At 44.5% G+C, this 22,494-nt stretch overlaps 1 protein-coding gene across 11 annotated transcripts in view; it reads right to left on the bottom strand.

Moving 5' to 3' along the window:
- TRRAP (transformation/transcription domain associated protein) overlaps positions 1-22,256 on the bottom strand; it is a 112,450-nt gene extending 90,194 nt beyond the window's left edge. For 8 of the 11 annotated variants that reach the window (XM_047089073.1, XM_047089081.1, XM_047089079.1 and 5 more), the window contains exons 1-12: positions 22,035-22,211; positions 19,521-19,681; positions 19,044-19,093; positions 13,339-13,449; positions 12,002-12,106; positions 11,005-11,088; positions 9,647-9,703; positions 8,090-8,215; positions 6,705-6,782; positions 6,412-6,500; positions 5,448-5,544; positions 2,499-2,637 (exon numbers count right to left, since the gene is read on the bottom strand). In XM_047089073.1, the coding sequence (XP_046945029.1) occupies positions 2,499-2,637; positions 5,448-5,544; positions 6,412-6,500; positions 6,705-6,782; positions 8,090-8,215; positions 9,647-9,703; positions 11,005-11,088; positions 12,002-12,106; positions 13,339-13,449; positions 19,044-19,093; positions 19,521-19,620 (1,036 nt within the window). In that variant the 5' untranslated portion in view covers positions 19,621-19,681; positions 22,035-22,211. Of the gene's footprint in view, positions 1-2,498; positions 2,638-5,447; positions 5,545-6,411; positions 6,501-6,704; positions 6,783-8,089; positions 8,216-9,646; positions 9,704-11,004; positions 11,089-12,001; positions 12,107-13,338; positions 13,450-19,043; positions 19,094-19,520; positions 19,682-21,225; positions 21,278-21,666; positions 21,796-22,034 lie in introns of those variants that run through there. The other 3 variants (XM_047089075.1, XM_047089074.1, XM_047089076.1) reach the window with 3 other exon arrangements.
- Positions 22,257-22,494: the final 238 nt, after the last annotated feature.

Genomic DNA, 22,494 nt, shown 5'->3' with positions numbered 1-22,494 from the left:
TGGAATCCTCACCAAACCCCCTCCCTGCTCCCCTGTGGGCCTGTAGAGCCAACCAGAGTAGAAACAGCTCGTCTTCACTCAGGGACAACTCACATTTCTAAGGATGTGCACAGAGGGCAGCAACCCACATTTTTTAGGTCTCTCTGCCATACACACACCCCCCGCCCCGCTGCCGGGAGCTCTGGCCACAAACATCCAGAGAATGTTTATATTCTAGAACAAGTCTGACACCGTAGCCATCTTTGATAAGTCAAATAAAATACATCCTTCGCCAGCTAATAGCTACTAAGGGTCAAAGACAGAACAGACGCAGAGAGGCACAGAGCACATCTCTGGCTAATTCCCAAAGCCAGGCAGCACAGGGACAAGTACCAAATGAAAGCAGCGACAAACTGCCCCTCTGAAGTCAGAGAAGGGGACATGCCTGGAATGTCCTCAGAGGTAGTCAATAGGAAGGACACACAGAAGGAAAGATGCAAAGGACTCAGGCACCAAACACTGGCGGGCTGGCTACGGACGAGCAGAGTGGGAGGAGGAAGTGGTAAGAAATTAAGGCGCAGGCATGGGTTCCCAGATTCCCTCCGTGACCCAGAATCAGAAAATGGGTAACTTTGTGAAACAGCCAGGTTTTCTCAAACTACTGCTCTTCAGAATTCGTGCAAAGGGGTTACTATTTATTTAGTATCGTTTCAGATACCTTAAAATGTTGATGGACGTGTAAATTTTACGTATATATACACATTTTTTGTATTTTATACTAATATATAATACTACTAATATCGAATGTGATTAAGCGTGTCTTTTAAATAGACACCTTTGTAAGTTGTGATGTTGCTACCTAAGATACTTTCAAAATAAAATATCCTAAAACAGCTTGTTAAAAAAAAAAAAAAAATCAAGCCCATCAGTAGAAAGACTTAAAAGGCAGGAGGGCACGGGGCGCCCGGGGGGGGGGGGGTGCAAGGGAGGTGTAAAAGCTGTATTCAACACAACTGATGTGGTCAAACCCCAAGAGCAGCAGCTCAGAAATGCACCCGTCTTGGCGGCACAGCCTGAAGACCGAACCCGAGCCGCGTGGCTTCACACGGCTGGGCTGTGGGGGACGGAACAGAGGCTGTCCGAGAAGCGCTCTGTCAGCATTTCCCCAAGTAGAAACCTGCTACACAGCTCCCCAAAGACACCCCCAGATCCTCCTCACTCGAAATGGCAGGAATGCCAACAGTTACTGAGAACTGCAGTGGAGAGATTTTAAAGTGTTCCGTGTAAAATTCTTCTATTTCAACAGTGTTCAGAGATGAACACGGAGAAAAAGCACATACAGCCAAGGGAGCCGTGACTGGACAAGTCGCAATGGCCCTCAGCCCTGGAGGCACGTGGGGGCTTTGCGTGCTGGTGACGCTGAATTTCTCATCCTGGGTGATGTTCACGCACATCGGTTCTGTAATTTTTGGCAAATCATACATTTCTTTTGTGCACTTTGCTATGTTACATTTCACACACAAAGGGTTTTAAAAATATCTATATTCTACTCAGCTGTATCTGCGTGCATAACTTGTATTTTAATAACATAAAAACATTTGAGCTTTATCATATTAGCTCACGTGTAAGCACGCAAACTGTATCTTTCCCTTCATGTTTAAGAATTATGTAAAGAAGCCCAATCTTAGTTTTATATATGTTCTGATTTACAAACCAGAGGCAAAAAAAACCCACTTAATATTGAACAATTACTGGGGGAAAAGATTATCCCCCTCAAAACATTTAGGATGGAATTTGGACACAGCAAATACAAAAATATTTTAAAATTATGTATTGGGGCACCTGGGTGGCTCAGTTGGTTAAGGGTCTGGACTTTGGCTCAGGTCATGATCCTGCGATTCGTGGGTTCGAGCCCCACATTGGGCTCAGAGCCTGGAGCCTACTTCAGATTCTGTATCTCCCTCTCTCTCTGCCTCCCTCCTCAAAAATGAATAAACATTAAAAAAAATATGTATCAATAACTGACAGAAAAAATATAATTATCAGATTGGCCAAAAGCAATTATCAGTCTTATGCATCAAAACAGGACCAATCCCCCAAGCTGTTTCACAGCACGGAGGAAGAAAACAGTTTTCTTCTCACCTTTCAAGGGTTACTGGCTATGAATCAACAAGCAAACAGCTACTTGCCATTTCAAAAGATATGCACCCAAAAGGCAGAGAAATACCATGAGATGCTGAGGACATACGCTACGCTAAGGGAACGACCACGCTAATTATGAGACTGTTCGGACAGCACAGAGAAACCTGGTGGCAGGCAAAGAGAGGCAGCCCAAGAGGGCGGAGGCAAGAGGCAGAGAAAGGAAGGGGAAAAGTAAACACAACACAGCAATACAGAAAGAAGGACACATGGAGCCTAAAACATCTGAAGGAACCAAAGACCCGTGGTCCCACCCCAAAGATGGGGACAGGACCACGCCAGCATGGCCACACAAACATCCCGAGACAAGGTGGACATACGGTTTCTTAGCTCTGTGGTGAGGATATGCTTTGCAGCGATGAGAAGTTCCTTTCTGAGGTGTGCAGTCTCTGCTGGGCAATTTGAAAGTAACTGTAACATTCCTTTTACCATCTGCTGAGAGTACTTAGTCACCAACTCCTATAAAAAGGAGGAAAGCAACAGTTACAGATAGGTAGTAAGAAAAACCCCCCATTTTATAAACTTCAAAAGAGTTCAGTAAGACTATGCTTCGTTCAAGGGACCCTCATAAAGTGGTCATCCTAATAAGTATTATCCAGAAAGTTTTAGGAGTTTGCATGAACGCTGCCACAGTGGAAGGATGTACAGAAATGTTAAGTAGCGGTTTCTTTTATATAACGGAATTACAGACAACTTCTTTATACTGTTCTGTATTTTCCCAACTTTTAACAATGCACCTGAATCATTTCATCAGTGGTGAGAAAGCAGGAGAAGTAAATATTGAAAATTTCCTAAGACATCATCCACTCCGTCATCCCGTTAAGTTGTGAATGACACCAGAGACACCTTTCATCAACTCAGAATAAGCTCTAATCAGTTTCCTTTTGAGGCATGTTAAGAAGGCAATTCACCAAGGTAGCTCAAGCTGATTAAAATATCCAGGAGTCGGAAGCCCAGGTGGCTCAGTTGGTTGAGTGTCCGGCTTCGGCTCAGGTCATGATCTCACAGTTTGTGAGTTCGAGCCCTGCATCAGGCTCTGTGCTGACAGCTCAGAGCCTGGAGCCTGTTTCGGATTCTGTGTCTCCCTCTCTCTCTCTGCTCCTTCCCCGCTCATGCTCTCTCTCCCTCTCTCAAAAATAAACAAACATTAAAAAAAAATTTTTTTTAATAAATAAAATATCCAGGAGTACCTAATTCAGATTAAAAAATTTTTTTTAATGTTTATTTTTTATTTTTTTTAATGTTTATTTTTTATTTTTTTTAATGTTTATTTTTGAGAGAGAGACAGAGAGCAAGTGGGGGAGGAACAGAAAGAGAGACAGAATCCAAAGCAGGTTCCAGGCTCTGAGCTGACAGCACAGAGCCTGACGCAGGGCTCGAACTCACAAACCGCGAGATCATGACCTGAGCCAAAGTCAGACACTTAACTGACTGAGCCACCCAGGTGCCCCAATGTTTATTTATTTTTGTAAGAGAAAGAGAGAGAGAGAGCGAGCGAGCGAGCACGCGGGCAAAGGAGGGGCAGAGACGGAGGGAGACACAGAATGCAAAGCAGGCTCCAGGCTCTGAGCTGTCAGCACAGAGCCCGACACAGGGCTCGAACTCATGAACTATGATGCGATCGTGACCTGAGCCGAAGTCAGATGCTCAATTGACTGAGCCACCACTAATTCAGATTTTTGAAACCAAACATACATTTTCTTAGTATACGGTGTCATTATTGAGACAAATGCACTTAAAGGACAAAAATAAGAATGCTTTCAAAGGTAGTTTTTACTGTAAACAATCTGGCATACATGTTTCCATTTTCACTTTTCCTGAAAATAATAAAGTCTCTCCCTTAAGAAAATAATTATAATTCACTGCTACAGGATAGATCAGGACTAAATTCATGCCACACTTTACAATAACTACAGCTACACAAGACTTTTATTCACAAACGTGGTATGACTGATGGGAAATAAGGTGTCGTTTCTCTCTCACAAGTTCTCCAAGACTGAAATAAGGACAGACTACAACTACAAGTGGGGGAAAAACAGAGACATAATCGCCCTCTCTCACCGGTTAATTAAGGATGCCATTTTTTATTTTAAAGTTCCAATCTCTCCTCATAACTTGCTGTCACACCAACTTCCAACAGCAAAACTCAATGCATCAAATCCATCCCCACAAAAACCTGTGCACCAGTATTTATTTATATCGGCCTTATCAACAATGGCCAGAAATGAAATCAGCGCATCTAGTGACAGAAAGGACATCAGTGGTAGCCAGGGCTAGGGGCCTAGAACGAATCACACTGCTGCCGATCAGTATGGGAATTCTTCAGAGGGTGAAGAAACAGTTCTAAAATTGGATAGTGGCGGTGACTGTATAAATCTCTATGAATACACTAAAAGCACTTAACTATACACTTTAAAAAGGTGAATTTTAGGATATGTGAATTATATCCTGACAAAGTTGCTTTAAAAAAAATCAGAAACAACCCAAATGGTTAGCAACTGTGGAATGGATAAACACAGCCTGGTGCATCCATACCTTGTGGCTATAGACCACACTGTGACCCCCCCCAAATTCAGGCTGAAGCCCTCACCCTCACTGTGACTGGACCTGGAAACCAGAGTCTTTTGAAGGTAATTAAGATTAAATGGGATCTTGACAATGAGGCCTTAATCCAATAGGACTGTGGCCTTAGAAGAGAAAAAGCAATCTCTCACTACCACTCCCCGCCCCGGGCAAGGACACAGCAAGAAGGCAGTGATCCGTAACCCAGGAAGAGTCCTCACCAGAAACTGAACCCAGCCAGAACCTTGATCTTGGCCTTCCCAACCTGCAGAACTGTGAGAAAACCGATTTTTGTTGGTCAAGCCACCCAGTCTATGGTATTTTGTCAGGGAAGCCTAAGCAGACTAAGACGACTATCCACCGATAAAAATAAAGTAACAAGGATGAACCTCCGCACTACTGCTAAGTCAAAGAAGCCACACCCAAAAGGTTACCCACACTACCCACCATAGGATTCGTTTGTTTGACATTATGGAAAAGGCAAAACTAGGGGCCACAAAGTCAGTGTTTGCCAGGGACCGAGGAGGAAATGGACAACATATAAAAGGGAATTTTGGGGGTGGTGGGAATGTTCTAGATTTTGGTGTGTTGGTGGTTACCAACTGTATGAATCTGTCAATTCAAAGAACTGTATACCTACAAAAGGTGAATTTTATTGTGTGTAAATTAGATCTCAGTAAACCTGCCTTAAAAGTCAGTGAACTTACCTGATAAATTCTGATGATATAGGCTAAAAATGACAATGTTTTGATCTGAGCAGCAATAAAATCAGCATACAACTCCTTGTTGTAAAGCTTATGTTGCCTGAATGAGGAATGAATAGAATTTACAATATTAACTCTTAACTCTTTAGGTTATGTTAATATTAATCAAAGCCTAGGATAATTACTAAGACCCAAAAGTTTGATTTCTACACAGACAAAAACACAGCACCAACCAGTTCAGATTAACACAAAGGATTTAAAAGCATAAAAAGCAAGCCGTTCTCCAAGCCGCGGCACGGCAGCCATAACGTGCCCCCAAACAGCCAACGCCAGACTGATCAACGCAGCCAGCAGACTGCATCAGGGGACCAGGGGCTCCATAAAAGACCCCATAAAGGGCCACCGGGGCTTGTTACAGCTGATTAATCTCAGGTCCTGCCTTCCAATGACTCAGAGCCAGGTGGGTTACAGTCAAGAGAGTAAAGTGACAAAGGTCTTAAGAGGAATGCTGTTACATTTGGGAAAAAGCTTCAAGGGGGCCTCGCAAGATGAATATGCACGGTTCACATACTCGGTGGTTAAGGCTGACAGGGAGGGGAAGGGAACGAGGGGGAGAAAACGTTCCAGCACTCGGGCTGAAAGGCACAGCAAGAGCAGGGGCCTGAAGGTGGAGAGGCTTGGATATCCCACAGCTGGGAGTGAGCACAGGAACACGTAACGGGAGCTCTAAATTCACAAGACCCCCAAACCCGTGGTTATCAGCTCATCTTTACAGAACAAGGAACTGAAACAACCATTAACATCATGACTGAAACACAAGTTCAAAAAGTCAAAAACGCGTATCGCTTTACCAAAACTTTTATCACTCAAAATTTTCGTGTCTTATGAAAGACGACAGTAAGCATATTTTCACTTGGAATTAAAGAACCGTGGCAGTGAGCCATGTCGCCATCCGGAGAAATCTCACCTGGCTTGTGCAGATACCTGAATTGCAATGGTATTCATGATCAAGGGCACAAATTCAGCAACGACATTGTGGATATTCAGTTTGTAGAGCTAAAAGCAAACATATCAGATTTTCATGCTCTTACACTCTGCTATAGCAAAATAATTTGGCATACCAAGAAAAACTCTAAGACTCATTACATTAGTTGGCACGTGTGCACCACACACGTTCTGTTTGCCACAGAAAACCAGAAATGAATTTTGTCATAAAATAAGAAGCCAAAACCCCAAGAAACTAGTAAGCAGTACACATACCTGATACATTAAAACAACAATAATGGGCAATTCTGCCAACACTTTCAGAGAAAGAGACCCTCTTGGGATGATGGAATGCTGTAAGACAGAAGCAAATGGGGCCAAGGTTATCACCATGGCACTTAAAATAACCCACCACTCAGCATCGCCCCAGGGAAACAAAGAGAAAGGAAAATACTGCCACATCTTTGTAAATATCTGTGGTGAAAGATCCAAACCACTTTGAAAATAAAGCACAGAGAACTATCGTTTAATATAAAGGTTTTTACATACTTTCCAAAGTCACCACCTATGGTAAAAACATCAGGAAAATTCGTCTAAACTCAGACATTCAAATCACCTGAGGAAACTTTATTTTTTATTTTTTGGGGAAATTTCCAATTAGTATCTATTATTTTACTTAAAAGAACAACAGCAAAAAGTACAAATTTACCCAGCTTTACTCAAAGGTATTTATAAACAGAGAGCGCTTACGATAAACATAAGAAAAAATTCACTAGTCTTAACATATTAAGAACTCCCAGCACAGGTGAGGAGAATGTCAGACACAGATCCAGAAGGGGCAACGGACAGGAATAGACAAGCAAGAAAAGAAACACAAAGACGGACATCGAAACCGAGTTCCTAATTCAGGAGGAGAAAAGGAAAGAAAGCTTTCTCCGACATGTAGTTTCCTGTTTATTCCAGCACAAACTGAAACATGCTGCAAAACGATGGCAGTGAAACAGATACAGATGGATAGTATCCTTGGATCAATCCTAATAACACAGCCACAGTAACTGCTCAGTACAGGTTACCTTTACGCCAGACGCTTCAAATACCTCACATCTCCTCCAGACAATACTGGCATTACCTTCACAAAATCCCACTAGACGGGCTTGTCAGATAAGGAGACGGAAAATTAAGGACAGAACAAAAGCTATGTACTTTGCTACAGCCAAAAAAGCCTAAGTGGCGGGGCTGGAACATCGTCCCCAAGTTTTAAGCTTCTGTCCTCAGACCCCATGCTCTCAGGTACTGAATCACAAATTTATATGCAGCTTAAAGGGACGTCGTCAATGTCAGAGCTAAGGATGGAACAGAGGTCACCTCGCCTGGGCAGCTGCTCTTCCCAACAGAGGATTCTGGATTTGCACTACTGTCTTATCATTTTATCTTCCCATCCACAGTGAGCAACAGTTCTCGTTTAGTACCTGAGGGCTGCACAGCAGAACCAGTGACACTCTCAAGCACTCACACGCCTCTGATCTTAAATACCTCAAGTGCTTAGAGGAAAAATCCCCAAAATACACTAAAAATATACATGAAGAGTATCTCATTTTTTTCCTCTACCAAGTATAGGAGACATGGATAAAAACAAAGCAAAACGATGGAAAAAAACTTACTGTTCTTGTCTCACTGTCCTCGCGCTCTGGATTGACTTTCACAGCAATTGTTGTGATCATACCAACCATTTCTGGGGGAGGGACTGTGTTCTCGGGGATCACCTGAGGGTTCTCAAAGTAGCGGTTCTGCATAGAAAGAGCAGAAATCATTCTTCCGAGTCAGACACAATATTCCTCAATGAAACACACCTGACACCTGATGGAGCAAACCCATCCGTTTGCTCGCTTTTCCGTTGGACTGATGCCATAGTACTTGGGGTCCTCTTTAAGGACAAAGAGAACATGACAGCGACATTCTCTACCGTCAACAATGGAAAACAAAAAACTCGCCCAAAGTATTTTCTCCTTTTTTTCCTGGCTGGTAAGAGATCAGGTGCATGGCATTACGTCACTACCTCGGGGGGGGGGGGGGTGGCGTGGGGGATGTAGCCCCTCCCTCTGGTGGTAGGAAACTCAGAGCTAGTCCCCACTGAATCCACTTTCCAAACAGTCTCCTACACATAGATCAAAGACAGGAATGGAAGCAAAGCACAGACATTTTTAAAAGCCAGGGCCTCACTGCCATCCTTAGTTCTCAATGCGATTTGGGCTTTAGATTAAATAAGACCACTTCTTATGAAAAGCAGCTTTTCTGACTGAATGGCAAGTGTCAGCACTTGCTAACTCAGTAATAATGATAACTTGACAATTTCAGAATGCAACAAATTTTATACATTCGTAGATTAAAATCCTTAAAATACCAAAAGGATATTACTTCTTTGATTTTTAAAAAATTCCTTTAAAGCTTAAAAAAAAAAAATCTTTAGAAAAACTTTGATACACGAACAGATTCATGCACAATGATTTTTACCAAAAATTTTTTACCAGTATTACTTGTGACTGTGACAGGAAGTGGAAATTGGGAAAACCAGCATCAAGGAGACAATCCAGGTACACGCACAGGACGGGAAATTATGGGGCCACTAAGAACTATGACTGCTGGCAGAAAAGTGTGTTACAGGATGTTCCAAACTGGTCCCAGTGGCACCGTCTATTAGGTGAGAGTAAGGTGGGGAGGAGACCGCCCTCATGCACGCCATGCGCTTTCACACACTGCTGAAGCCACTGAGAAAGACTTCTTTCAATATAGGAAGGAATTTTAATGACACTGAAAAGGAATCTAAAAGCGGACACTACCTCCCAAAAAAACCTCACAATAGGAGTGCAACCATCTTTAAAAAGCGTGAAAAAAGTGAAAAAGTGAAACTTTAATATCAACGGTTGCTTACAAGTGAGAAAATTACAGACAATTTACCTTGGTTTTTTTGGTTTTTTGCAAATTTCTACACTAAAACACACTGCTTTTACGTAAAAAATGACGTATTTAAACAGTGAAACTGAAAGAACTCCTTTTAAATGGCTGATTTATCAACCTCCATTCTGACCACCACTAAACACTCCTCATCCTCAAATTTGCATTCCCCCCAATTATTCCTTCAACCCAACTATTTCAAATTCCCTTTGGAATGAGGAATAAGTGTATACAAATAATAGATTCAAACGATATTAAAAACATACCACTACTTTTGGAAGCTCCTTGTAAATCTGTTTCACAAAATCCAAAAAATGATGAATCTGAAAGTAAAATTTTAAAAAGACAACATAAGAAATTTATAAACAGAAAATACAGTAAGTAATGCAAGTGCTAATACATGAGTACAAGAACTCATAAAACAGGCAGGAAAAATGTCAGACTCAAATTCCAACAGGCAATGAACGTGAACAGACAAAAAAAGAAACAAGAAGGAAGTAAGTTTCTAAATCAGGAAGAGCAAAGGAACAAAAATGAAAATAAATACCACTTATTGCCTTTCAAAAAGTACTACTATCCATGTGAGATGGAATCCAACCAGAGGGAGACTCTCTTATACTACCAAGGGAATCATGAACCGCTCAAACCCTTCTGGAAATCAACCTAATGACAATCAATATCTCTCAGAAGCATTAAAACATTAACTCGCTTGACTTGATAACTCTACTACAAAACCAGTCTATGAAATAATCTGAACTGTAAACAAGATATTTAGCAATAGTCCTAACATAAAAATTCTGCAATACCTTAACTATCTAAAAACAAGGGCATCGTAAGAAAGACTACTACACATCCATTAAAAATCAACTTTGTAAAGAATTTTTTACGATCGGGAAAACACTCTTATGTAGGAAATATACATATACATAAGATAGGGACAAGGAACAGAAATCAAGACATCGAAATCGCTTTCTTAAAATGACAGAAATTCTATTTCATCTTTACTCTTTTAACTGCAAGATAATCTACAACATGCATTTACTAAAGTTAATGTTAGAGAAGATACTACCTTAATTATGACTAACAGCAGGTTTAATGCTTACTTTGTAGGTACCAATCATTCTGCTAAGAACTTAACTTTCATACTGAATTCTTCAAGCAATCTTTTGTGGCTATGTCCTGTGAGGGCGCTCATTTTATGGAAAAAGCTCCAAAGGGCTAGGAGCTGACCCAATGCCAATTACAGATGGTCAATCACTGAGTTACAGAGCTGAGATTCCAAGCCAGTTCTGACTTCAGAACCCACATCTCACACCCTTGCAGAGCATACAATGACTGGAGCCTTCCAGCACATCAGACCTGTAAATACCAGAATTACCCAAACAGCCCTGCCAGTTTAGTAGTTTACCACGTTTCAACTAATGTACAAATTCAGCAGAATATTCATATAAACATGGACCAAACAAAAGTCACTGTGAAACCCATAAAGACTTTCCCCCAGACTGAGGCTATCCTTTTCTGGAAAGCAGCATGTCCCATCAATTCTAAAAGAGAGTACACACATTATGCAAAAGAAAAAGGCTGTTGACATACTTTTATAAATGCTATCAGTCTAAACACTTACTTCTTGTGTGATGGGTGGCCTGAACTGTTTGTGTAGCTCGATAATGATTCTTAGACAAATAAGAACATTCTCTTCGTTTTCCGTCTTAAAAAAGAAAAGAAAAAGCATTTAAAAAGAGTTACACTTCTAAGGTTATTTTAATCTAAAGATCACAGGCTATTTTCTAAGCATTTTTCTGTACACGCACCCAACGTCAGCCAACCCAGATTTCATGTGTTGAGCACAGAACACAGTAGCCTCAGACAAGAAGCTTTTGAGGTCTTTGGTGGACCAACGGAAGGGTGTCCTGCCAGTGAGCTCTGGAGAGTAACACTTTGGCAAGTCACACCATGAAGGAAGGTCTTAATGGTCCAAAGGACGCTTTCTCGTTGCTTAAAAATGCTGCCAACAGAACTGGTGAGCATCCACCCCGTACTGGACAATCTGCTAAATCCTTTACGCTCTCTGAATGGGGGTGTCCTCCACATCTTACCTGTGAGGAAGCTAAGGCTCAGAGAAGGTAAGCAATGAGGCTACCACAGCAGCTAACCCATGGCAGAAGAAGCTCTGAATCCAACTCTATCCCCCTCCAAAGCTCACCCTTCCAAGAGGCCCCGAAATACAACAGAATTCTAAACCCGTTGGGACTAAGCAGCAAGGAAAGTTTTAGAGGTTAACATTAACAGGTCTCAGGTGGATTCACCCGAAGAGTTTGAGAAACTCTTTAGCAGCATCTACTGTGCCTGAAGTAGAAGAAAACAAAAGGGCCCTGCACTCTGAGTCTGTCTACCCAAACCTTTCCAAACATTTCCACTATGTCTACTCAATTCCCTGCTGACTCCATGAATCTTCAATTAATATTTCTTAGTAATTTGGTTGGCAAAATGGACATTAAGAAGGTTTTTACTCATGCGAATCACAACTTCAGTGAAAGAGAAGCATGGAATACCAGATTCTACAAGAAGAAAACCACTGAAAGTCTGAATACGGCTAAATAACAAGAATTCTCAAAGATTACCTCTAAAAAGCGAAACATCACAGATAAAACGTTTTTTGTATGAGGACGAAGATGTTCGTTGGTTGGTATCCTGTGAATTATTTCAAGGACCAGTTTCCGCAGTTGCTGGTGAAGAAAAATAAAAAACATAAATATCAAATCCTTCCAAGAATCCCAGAAGAATTCTTTTATACTCTCCAAGTTACACAGCTGTCTGCACCCCACACTGGGAACCACCCAACTACAAGATAGACCCCATTTCAGGAACAGTCTTGTAAATTACTTAAACGTAATCCCAGGTACATACCGCAAACCATTACTTCAAGCTTTCCACAGTCGTGTACCAAATCAACCAAGCCTAACCTTCCCTCTTTGAAAACTTATCACTATTTCCAGCGGAAGGGCACTAGTGTGTGATTGCTGGCTGCATTTCAGATGAAAGAGCACAACACAAACTGAACTTGGTCTGGGATCTCCTTCCATCATGTGTTTGGTTCCTATGATCCTCTCCCTGGTTGATTCTCTTGGGCCCGAGGACTGACTGCATCATAAGCTGACTAAGCTTCTGGAGTACAACTATGGAGTCAACAACTAAAAGGTAGGCCAAATGTGTAGCTCTTCAACTGGTACAACATAAAAATGCTTTGTTTAGCATTATGTTAACTTTTAAAGAGTTATTTTTAAGAGACACGCACTGAAATATTTATAGAAAAAATTATGATGAGACAGTCTTAAAATGATCAAGGTGGGAAGGGGGGGGTGCAAAGCACGGGGGCGGGTACAGATAAAACAAAACTGGCCAGAAGTTACGAGAATGGACACTAAGAGTAGATGAGGCACTAGCTATGGAGAGGGTCACCTAAGGGATCACTCCCTCTTTTTGTGGATATATGAACTCGTCTATAATACACAGTGTATACATGTCACCAGTCAGCAAAAGTAAAGAATTAAAACCAAGACATTTAACTGAAGAGGCATGGTTTGGGACAAAACTATCCTTACGTGACAAAACCTCTCCTACTCTATTTATTATTTTTTAATGTTTATTTATTTTTGAGAGAGAGAGAGACAGAGACACAGAGTGTGAACAGGGGAGGGGCGGAGAGAGAGGGAGACACAGAATCTAAAGCAGGCTCCAGGCTCTGAGGGGTCAGCACAGAGCCTGACGTGGGGCCCAAACCCACGAATGGCAAGATCAGACCTGAGCTGAAGTCAGACGCTTCACCAACTAAGCCACCCAGGTGCCCCAAAACGTCTCTTATTTTAAAGTGGAACCCTAAGTTTTCTCACTTGTTTTAATTCATAAATGCTTGCAAGCCAACATTTTCTCTGCTCGCTGACATTTCTGAACAGATTACCTGGGCTGGTTTCTCCTGAAGAAACTGGACCTCCCCATCTTGAAGAAATGTGAGAAATCGGGGGATGATGTGCTCGAGGAATGTGGAATATTGAGGAGATGATGTGACATTCTAATTAGGCAAAGATAAAAGAAAACCCCGTTAAGTCTGCGTATTTTCATATTTTCATTTCCCATTCACACTATAACCTCAAAAGAGAAAACACTTTAGCGAGGCCAACAGTAATTTTTAGTGCTTTTAGAGGCTTTTGTGATTGAAGTTTTAAAACTTTTAAAAAAATTTTTTTTAATGTTTATTTCTGAGACAGAAAGAGACAGAGCATGAGTGGGAGAGGGGCAGGGAGAAGGAGACACAGAATCCAAAGCAGGCTCCAGGCTCTGAGCTGTCAGCACAGAGCCCGACACGGGGCTTGAACTCATAAACCATGAGATCATGACCTGAGCCAAAGTCGGTCGCTCAACCGACTGAGCCACCCAGGCGCCCCTAAAATTTTTTTTTTAACGTTTATTTTTGAGACAGAGAGAGACAGAGCATGAACGGGGGAGGGGCAGAGAGAGAGGGAGACACAGAATCGGAAGCAGGCTCCAGGCTCTGAGCCATCAGCCCAGAGACCAACGCGGGGCTCGAACTCACGGACCGCGAGATCGTGACCTGAGCTGAAGTCGGACGCTTAACCGACTAAGCCACCCAGGCGCCCTTAAAGTTTTGTTTTTTTTTTTAATGTTTATTTATTTTTGAGAGAGAGAGTGAGACGGAGCATGAGAGGAGGAGGGCCAGAGAGAGGGAGACACAGAATCAGAAGCAAGCTCCAGGCTCCGAACTGTCAGCACAGAGCCCGACACAGGGCTCGAACCACAGACCACGAGAATAGGACCTGAGCCGAAGTCGGACGCCCAACTGAATGAGCCACCCAGGCGCCCCTGGGGTCTCGTGATTGCAGTTTTAAATTAATTAAAATGACCACTGCTTCTGAAATCCAATTTAAGAGCCCAAATGTTAACATTTACTGTTAAAAGTAGAAATACTAGCACTGTGGAAAATGTGGAACTCAGAGCCTGCTCTAGAAGGTAGCTGTGCCACCACCTGAGTAAGAGACTTCTGAAAGGTCATTTAGCTTCTAGATCTTACTTTCTTCAGGTGGAAAACAAAGAGCCTGAACACACTGACACCTCTTTCTAATCTGAAGCTAATTTACTGGTTAGATCTACATTAATTGGATTATAACCCAACCTAATCCATTATTTATCCCAGCACTGATTCTAAAAGAACAGAAAATGAAACTACAGTCTGGAGACCGTGCAGTAAAATGGCTCCTAGAGCACTTTCTGGAACCCACTCAGGAAGTGGGAACCTTGGGCAGTTACTCAGCCTCTGTGCCTCAGCATCCCCATCTGTTGAGTATCCTATTATTTCCTGATGTAAGTAATCATGTAAAGACTACATGAGTTAATTTACAATGCAGCAAATGCTCTGCGGTAAATGCTCAATAAATGTCATCTGGTGTTATTACCAGAGCGCCGTGCTATGGTAATATATTTTTTTTTTATTCTTTCTCTCTTGGTCCTCACAAGCCCAACGTAAGTATTGTCTCCATTTCTCAGATAAAGAAGCTCAGAGAGGTTATAAACGTTGCTGAATGTCAGTCCGTCTGTAAGCTTTAGAAGTGGATGCAAATTAAGTCTAACAGCCAAGTCCCCTCCCCTGCTAAGGCCTCACTTGCTCATGCAACAAATTCTCATTGAGGATTCTATCACGTGCTCTGCGGGGATACAATGAAGAAAGTAGATACAATTCGTGCCCTCAGAGATGGGGAAGGCAGTCACGTGCTGGGAAGACCGATAAAGAACAATACAGAATTATGATGGAGGAGGTAATGGCAACTAAGGGCACATCTATAAATGGGACACAATGTAGTGAATGGAACCAAGGGCAGAGAACGCCTTCCCCAAGAAGCCATGTTTATGCTCAAACCTAAAAGGTGAGCAGGAGTTAGCCATGTGAAAAAGTGGAAAAGGACAAGGTTTGAAAAAAAAACATACACAAAGGCACAAAATTATGAGAAAGCCTGGGTGTAAAAGGCACTAAAACTAGTTCCTAATGGGAGGGACGGGAGCAAGGGACTAAGTGGTTAAATTGTTACTATCGCAAGAAGCATCTGGGCAGTTAACTAAATACAAGTGTCTCAAACTCCAGACACTGATCTGGGCTGAAAATAAAAGTGTAGGGTTGTCCATCACACTAAGGTAATCTTAGAAGGGGAATCTACGAAGGGTAAGACAGAGGAAAAGGCGAAAACCAGAAAAGAGTGCGGTCCCATGCAAAAATAACGCCTGAGCACCACCAGGTTCCCAGGGCGAACCCAGGGCTCCATTCACACAGTACGCCGTGGGGGACCCCACCGTGCCTCGCAGCTCCCCCCAAGCAGACTATGAATTCACTGGGAGCAGGAACTATGTTTGTCACCTCTCATGCCTAGAGCTTAAGACTTTTTAGGGAGATGCCCACATTCAAGGGCATAAGGTAGAAGATTCATGCTGGAACATTACCAAGGTTACCAAGAAATCCAGCTCATCCGAACATAAGCCCATTAGCAACCACGGATTCCATAGCTCTCAAACGTCAGTTTCAAATTTCTCCCATAAAAAGATTCATTCAACAAGATGCCCCATTGTGCTGCCAGCATTACAACTTAGCCCCCAGCTCTTTGATCCGTATGAATTTTTCATGCAAGTTCTAACTCAAAGCTTTTATTTTCTGTCCTGAAAGATGGTCCATACGACATTTACTTAGATCACAATTTTATTCCTAAGTGCTTCAGGAAATTTCTAAGGCTCCTGAAAGCACTGGAATTGTTTTTAATTTCACTCGTCCCATTCAGACTTTCTTCCAGGGTGGAAACGGTGGCAATACAGAATTACCTACTGATGCTCATCCTAGTATTTAATTCTTTGAAGGGCTTAGTTTTCTGGATTTTACTTAAGGCAAACGTTCATATCATACAGATTTCAAAAGTCACTATTTTAAAAAGCCCGAAGTATACTGCTTTGGTAAACGTTTAGTTCTCTGGATTGAATCAACGCACCCGGGACCAAAGTCCAAAATTAACTTGCTAACAGCGAGAAATGAAACAAGAGGCAAAGGGGCCAGACACTTAATCCAGATAGCCTCGTGCCCACACTCAGAGGCCGGATTCAAGTGCTTGTTTCTGCAGGTTCACGAGACCCTCCATGACTTGATCCTCTCAAACCCACTGGGGCTGTGGTTCTCACTTACCAGCTCTGCCAAAAACGCAGAACACAGGCCTATCATGTCCTCCCTTCCACTTCTTTTTTTAGTTTTTTTGTGTTTTGTTTTTAACAGCTTGTGTTAGCAGCTTGGGCAGAAAAGAAAGCTCTTTAGCTCAATCTCTAAATATCTCAGGATTTTTTTTTTTTTTTTCCCAGCTCAGTTCAGGGCAACAAGTCCTTAACATCTACTTAGAACAAAACTACCAAAGAAAAACTCCCACCAAATGGAAATACTCCCCATTACCACAGATCCTAGGGCATCTGATTCATCCCCACAGATTCCGACCTTTGCAATTCAAATGACCACGTCAGAAGCTACAAACATTTTGTTAATTACATGAACTCTCTGAGAAAGGTTCTATTATCTCCACACGAAAAGTAACAAAGGTGACCTTCTCTTCTGCCTATGAAACTAACAGCACCAGACTAACCATAAAGTTGGACAAAACACGAGAGCACAGTTTTCGGGTGCTGGACAAGGGCCACGATCTCCAGAGGGGAGATCATATGGCCACCACGGCTATCTGCTCAGGCACGGATGCCCTGACGGGCTCGGCACGCTGGCGCCCAAGGACGGTATGATGATCCCGCTGAGCTGAGGAGCAAACACCAGAGTTTCAGGCAGTTCAGGTGGCTGGAACCTGCAAAGGAGAACCCCAGAGAAACAGAAAGCACGGGGGATGGTCTTCTCTGAGTCCTCGAGACCTTGACTGAGGGCTGAGCTGCACGTCCAGGTAAGAGGAGGTAACGCTACCTGCAGCGCACCAAGAGGGACAAAGACCCATCAGGGGTCTAGCAGTGCTGGAGGATGCTGTGGGTCCAGCCTGGCCACACTGCACTTTCTTAACACCTCTTTCTCACCCCAGACACCCAGCTGAGCAAGGTCCATGCCCTAGAGGAAGGCCTCTAAACAAGCAAAGCCTCAAATCAACTTCTGATGATATCACCTGGAGCTGGAGTTTGGAGGCTAAATTCCACGGACTCAGAGAAACCTGGGGGCCATCTCAGCCTTCCCACAGGTCCTCCATACCATAGCATAAAACCAAGCCTCTGCGGGTTCGAGATCAGCCGGCCACTGAACTGCCTACCACAATCAACATATCAGCACTCTTCAGAGGGAGGGAACGGAAGAAGCTAGAGTCCCTACGTTTCACATATAATATTCAGCATACTCAAAAAGTCCCAGATGGGGGCGCCTGGGTGGCGCAGTCGGTTAAGCGTCCGACTTCAGCCAGGTCACGATCTCGCGGTCCGTGAGTTCGAGCCCCGCGTCGGGCTCTGGGCTGATGGCTCGGAGCCTGGAGCCTGTTTCCGTTTCTGTGTCTCCCTCTCTCTCTGCCCCTCGCCCGTTCATGCTCTGTCTCTCTCTGTCCCAAAAATAAATAAACGTTGAAAAAAAAAAATTAAAAAAAAAAAAAGTCCCAGACGTGCAAAGAGGCAGGATCATGTGACCCCCAGATACACTCAAGACTTGAATGCAGTCATTATAAACGTGTTCCAAGAACAACAAAATGGGCATTAATGAACGATGATCATCTCCGTGAAGACCCAAAATCTAAAAAGAAGAACCAAATGGAAGTTCCAAAACTGAAAGGACAATAACTGAAATAATATAAAAAATAAATTGAAATTTTAAAACATCTCAGCAGTTGGGGCGCCTGGGTGGCTTGGTCGGTTAAGTGTCCGACTTCGGCTCAGGTCATGATCTCACGGTCCGTGAGTTCGAGCCCCGCGTCGGGCTCTGTGCTGACAGCTCAGAGCCTGGAGCCTGTTTCAGATTCTGTGTCTCCCTCTCTCTCTCTGCCCCTCCCCTGTTCATACTCTGTCTCTCTCTGTCTCAAAAATAAATAAACGTTAAAAAAAAAATTAAAAAAAAAAAACATCTCAGCAAACTGGAGAGGACACAAAACACTCAGTGACCCTGAAGGCAGGCGGTAGAAATTAACCAATCTAAAGAACACAGACACGACAGACTGAAGAAAAGTGCACAGAGACCTAACATGACACTATAAAACCGTGGAATGTGAGACTCAGAAGAGAGAAACTGCTCAAGGTCACGGAAGTGATTAAGTAACAGAGCCACAACGGACTTCCAGCCCTCACTCCACCTGTTATTATGTGAATACAACAAATCTACCACACAAGTGTGAGCGCATCCTGAAAGCATATGCCTCAAAACGAAAACAAGTTCAACCACCAAAACCAAAGCAACATTCCTCAACATCACTTGAAGTTCACGGTCACTAGGTGAGGAAGTTGGACAATATTGTGTGCAGGTCAAATTTCAGTTCTGAAATGCAATAGGTCACACTAACAGAGAGAACGATTTCTGACTTACTAGTAAGATTGACAGAGGAGCAGTTGGAAAGCACATGTGAATATTCAGCTCACAAGAAAAAAAATAAATTAAGCTCATACCTCAAAATTTTCACTAACTTCTTGCATCATTTTTAACTTTGTTTCATCAGCTGTAAATGACAAAACAAGTCATCAGGTAATTGAAATTACGTTAAGGATCTTCAGAAAATGATAAGATTTAGGGAGTTAAGAGAAGCAATCAGATCTTATCAGTTTGACTGTCATGGTCCAACAGAAGGCACATAACTAGTTCCCTACCACCAGTCACACACACACTCATACTCCCAGACATACGTGTGCATGCACAGACAAGGGCACAGATATATATATAAATACATACATACACACACACACACACACACACACGTGTGCCTCTTTGGGGCTCCAGCCAGCAATGCTCATCACTTTGCTTCTCCACAAGGCAGGGAATGGGAAAATTAGGATAAAAGCTGACATTACTATTTATCTCCAGGTGCATGTCATTTGAACGGAACAGAATGAGTCCCGATAATGTACTTCTTAACAGAATTGACTCACGTGTATTTACATCCGTGAGAGCTGCCACGAACTGAAGGTATTTTTTCATCAGAGTGGTTTGGTCAACCACCGTGGCCCCTTGTGTTGCAACAAATGCCATTTTTTTTTCCAGCCGGTTTGTTTCTCAAGAGAAAGGTATCAGGTCCATGAGTTCACCCAGCCTATGAAAAGAAGCACATGGTTTGTCAACTTATTAAAGGCACAGGCTCACAATCTATATGGAAAATCTTACCTAAATAACTACATTAAACTAAATACTTTTTAATTAACCCAGAATACTATTCATTCTGCTTTTTGGAAAATGAAATTTACTTATATCCATTTTATCTATTAACTTCTAAACATGATTTTTATAAATAGACATCCCCCTCCCCCCCTTACTGTATATCTTTCTTTCCCTAGGCCAGGGGTTGGCAAACTCTCTATAAGCCAGAAAGTAAACATTTTAGCCTTTTTAGTCTCTATCACAACACTTAACTCTGTTATAGCCAATAAACAGCCATGGACAACCCACAGACGAAAAATCATGGCTGTGATCCAGAGAACTTTTATTTATGGACACCGAAATTTCAATTTCATATAATTCTAAAATGTCATGAAACATTCTTCTTCTGTGGATTTTTTTCTCAACCATTTAAAAATGTAAAAACCGGGGTGCCTAGGTGGCTCAGTCGGCTAAGCGTCCAACTTTGGCTCAGGTCATGATCTCGCAGTTCGTGGGTTCGAGCCCCACATTGGGCTCTGTGCTGACCGCCCAGAGACCGGAGCCTGCTTCGGATTCTGTCTCTCCCTCTCTCTCTGCCCCTCCCCCATGGGTACTCTGTCTCTCTCTCAAAAATAAATAAAACATTAAAAAAATAATAAAAAAGGTAAAAAGCATTACTAGTTCACAGGCTATATAAAAACACACAGCTGAGGGGCGCCTGGCTGATTCAGTCAGTAGAGCATGAGACTTTCGGTCTCTGGGGTGTAAGTTCGAGCCCCACGTTGGGTGCAGAGGCGTAGAGATCACTTAAAAATAAAAATCCTAAAAAAGAAAACAAAAACAAACACAGGCAGCTGACTGGATTTGGCAACCTCTATCTTAGGTGATTGGTTCTCAAACTTCAGTGTGCACTAAGATCACCAGGTGCCAAAGACGGACTTCCAAGCACTACCCAGTGAGGGACCCAGGAAGCTGTAAATTTTGTTTGCAGCTGGCACAAAGTAGGTACTTAGAAAATACTCCTTCAATGAATGAATGAATGAATGCATGCATGCATGCTTCAGGTCGTTGATGACCACACTTCAGGAGTTACCTCTCCAGGCTGACACTTGGTTTGAATTTTAAGAACCCTCACAGAAGTATCTTGAGAACCTGATGAATTTGCTTTTACCCATCTTCCTTGTGTATAGAACTGTTTAATTCCACTGGGCACGAAGCCGCAGTTTCAGGACTTAATTTGCTTCTTCTGCCGACCTTTGCAAAGCCCTGCCTACCGGATGCACTCCCTTGCAGCTCACACTTGTGCCCCAAGTGATGGGGACACCCTGACTCCACAAAGCCTCTTCTGGCCACGGTCTCCGAGACCACCAAAAAAAGCACTTGGATGCAGAAAAGACGCCGAGAGGTGCTCTATCCCGCTCCTCCTGCTCCGGGCAGGAAAACTCACGGAGACAGAAGAGGGGGATTCCGTCAGCCCTGCTGGAAGACCTGACTACTTACTGCTTCCTCTTTCGGGCATTTCACCGAATGCCCCCATATTCTCATCCCTGGGGACCCGAGAGTCAGGGTGAGGGCCTCTCTGTGCCTACGAAACTTCGGGTCGTGCCCAAACTCCTTGGACCCCCTTTTTCACCGAAGTCAACTCTTCCATCGCCCGGGGCCCCAAGAGGCCAGGCCCCGCGTTCTGCTGGGCCTGGGGGTGAGGGTGAGGGTGGGGGGTGGGCTGAGGAGGGAAAACGGCCCATTCCGCCCGTCTGCGGGAGAGCAGCTTGATGATGCCGCCGGCCATGGGCCCGACGGAAGCCCGCGTCCCGGCCCAGGTGGGAAGGCCAGAGCCGGCGCCGCGCCCGCGCACAGACAAACGGCCCGGCCGCCCCGCCCCGACGCGCCGCGACTGAGGCGGCGCCGCCGGACCAGAGGGGGCGCTGTCGTCGCCGCTACCTTCGCTCTCCGCGCCGGGCCGGACGAGCCAGGGGCCTGCGTGGAGGCCGGGAGGTGCCAGGCTGGCCCGGGGCGCCTCCGGGGGAACGGGGCCCCAACCTCACGCTCTCTCTTCCCGGTCTCAAACGGCTCTCCGCTTCCCTCCTTTTGTCGTCGTCCCCGGGCACCCAGCGTCCGCCCTCCAAGCCGTGCTACGGCGAGCGCCGAGGGCCAATTCCCGCTCCGCTAGCCGTCCGCCTCCCAGAGCTCCCCAGCGCCGCCAGGCAGCCGGAGGCTACAGGGCGGCCGCCGGCCCCCGCCTCCCGGGCTGGACCCCGGTGGGGGCTGGGAGGGGGGGGACCTAGGGGGACCCGGCGTACGGAGCCTACCTCTGTCGCTCCGCGGAGCCGCCGCACAGGCCTCCCACGCCGGGTCCCCGCCGCACTGGTCCGGGCAGCAGCGCGAGCCTCCTGGGGGCGTTCCGCTGCCCTCCCTCGCCTGCCTGCGCCTGCCCGCGATTACCCTCACCTCGGCGGCCGGCCTCCTGCAGCTCCAGCCCGCGACCCCCAGCGAAGCCCTCGCAGCCACAGCCGCCGTGCAGTCCCGCCCCCGCTTAAAGCGGCCGCGCCCGCCGCGGGTGAAATAGGCCCGGGCGCACCGCCCCCAAGTGGGTGCGGCCTGGGCAGGCGGCGGGAGCAGGGAGGGGCGTTGCGCCCGGGTGGGCCCGCCCGGCCCTTTAAACCTCCGCCTGCGTGGGCGGGGCCGCCGGCAAGGTTGGAGTGGGCAGGCAGGTGGCGGGAGTCTTTGGGCTCCTGCTGCCCTAAATCTGACCTCAGGAGCCAGGCCCGG

This window comes from Lynx rufus, unplaced genomic scaffold (assembly GCF_022079265.1).
Source record: "Lynx rufus isolate CCGP_SWC_20201006 ecotype Redwood Valley unplaced genomic scaffold, mLynRuf1.p SCAF_27, whole genome shotgun sequence".
In the NCBI taxonomy this organism is placed as follows: domain Eukaryota; kingdom Metazoa; phylum Chordata; class Mammalia; order Carnivora; family Felidae; genus Lynx; species Lynx rufus.
The sequence above is the reverse complement of the archived record's forward strand: the minus strand, read 5'-3'. Positions and strand labels throughout refer to the sequence as shown.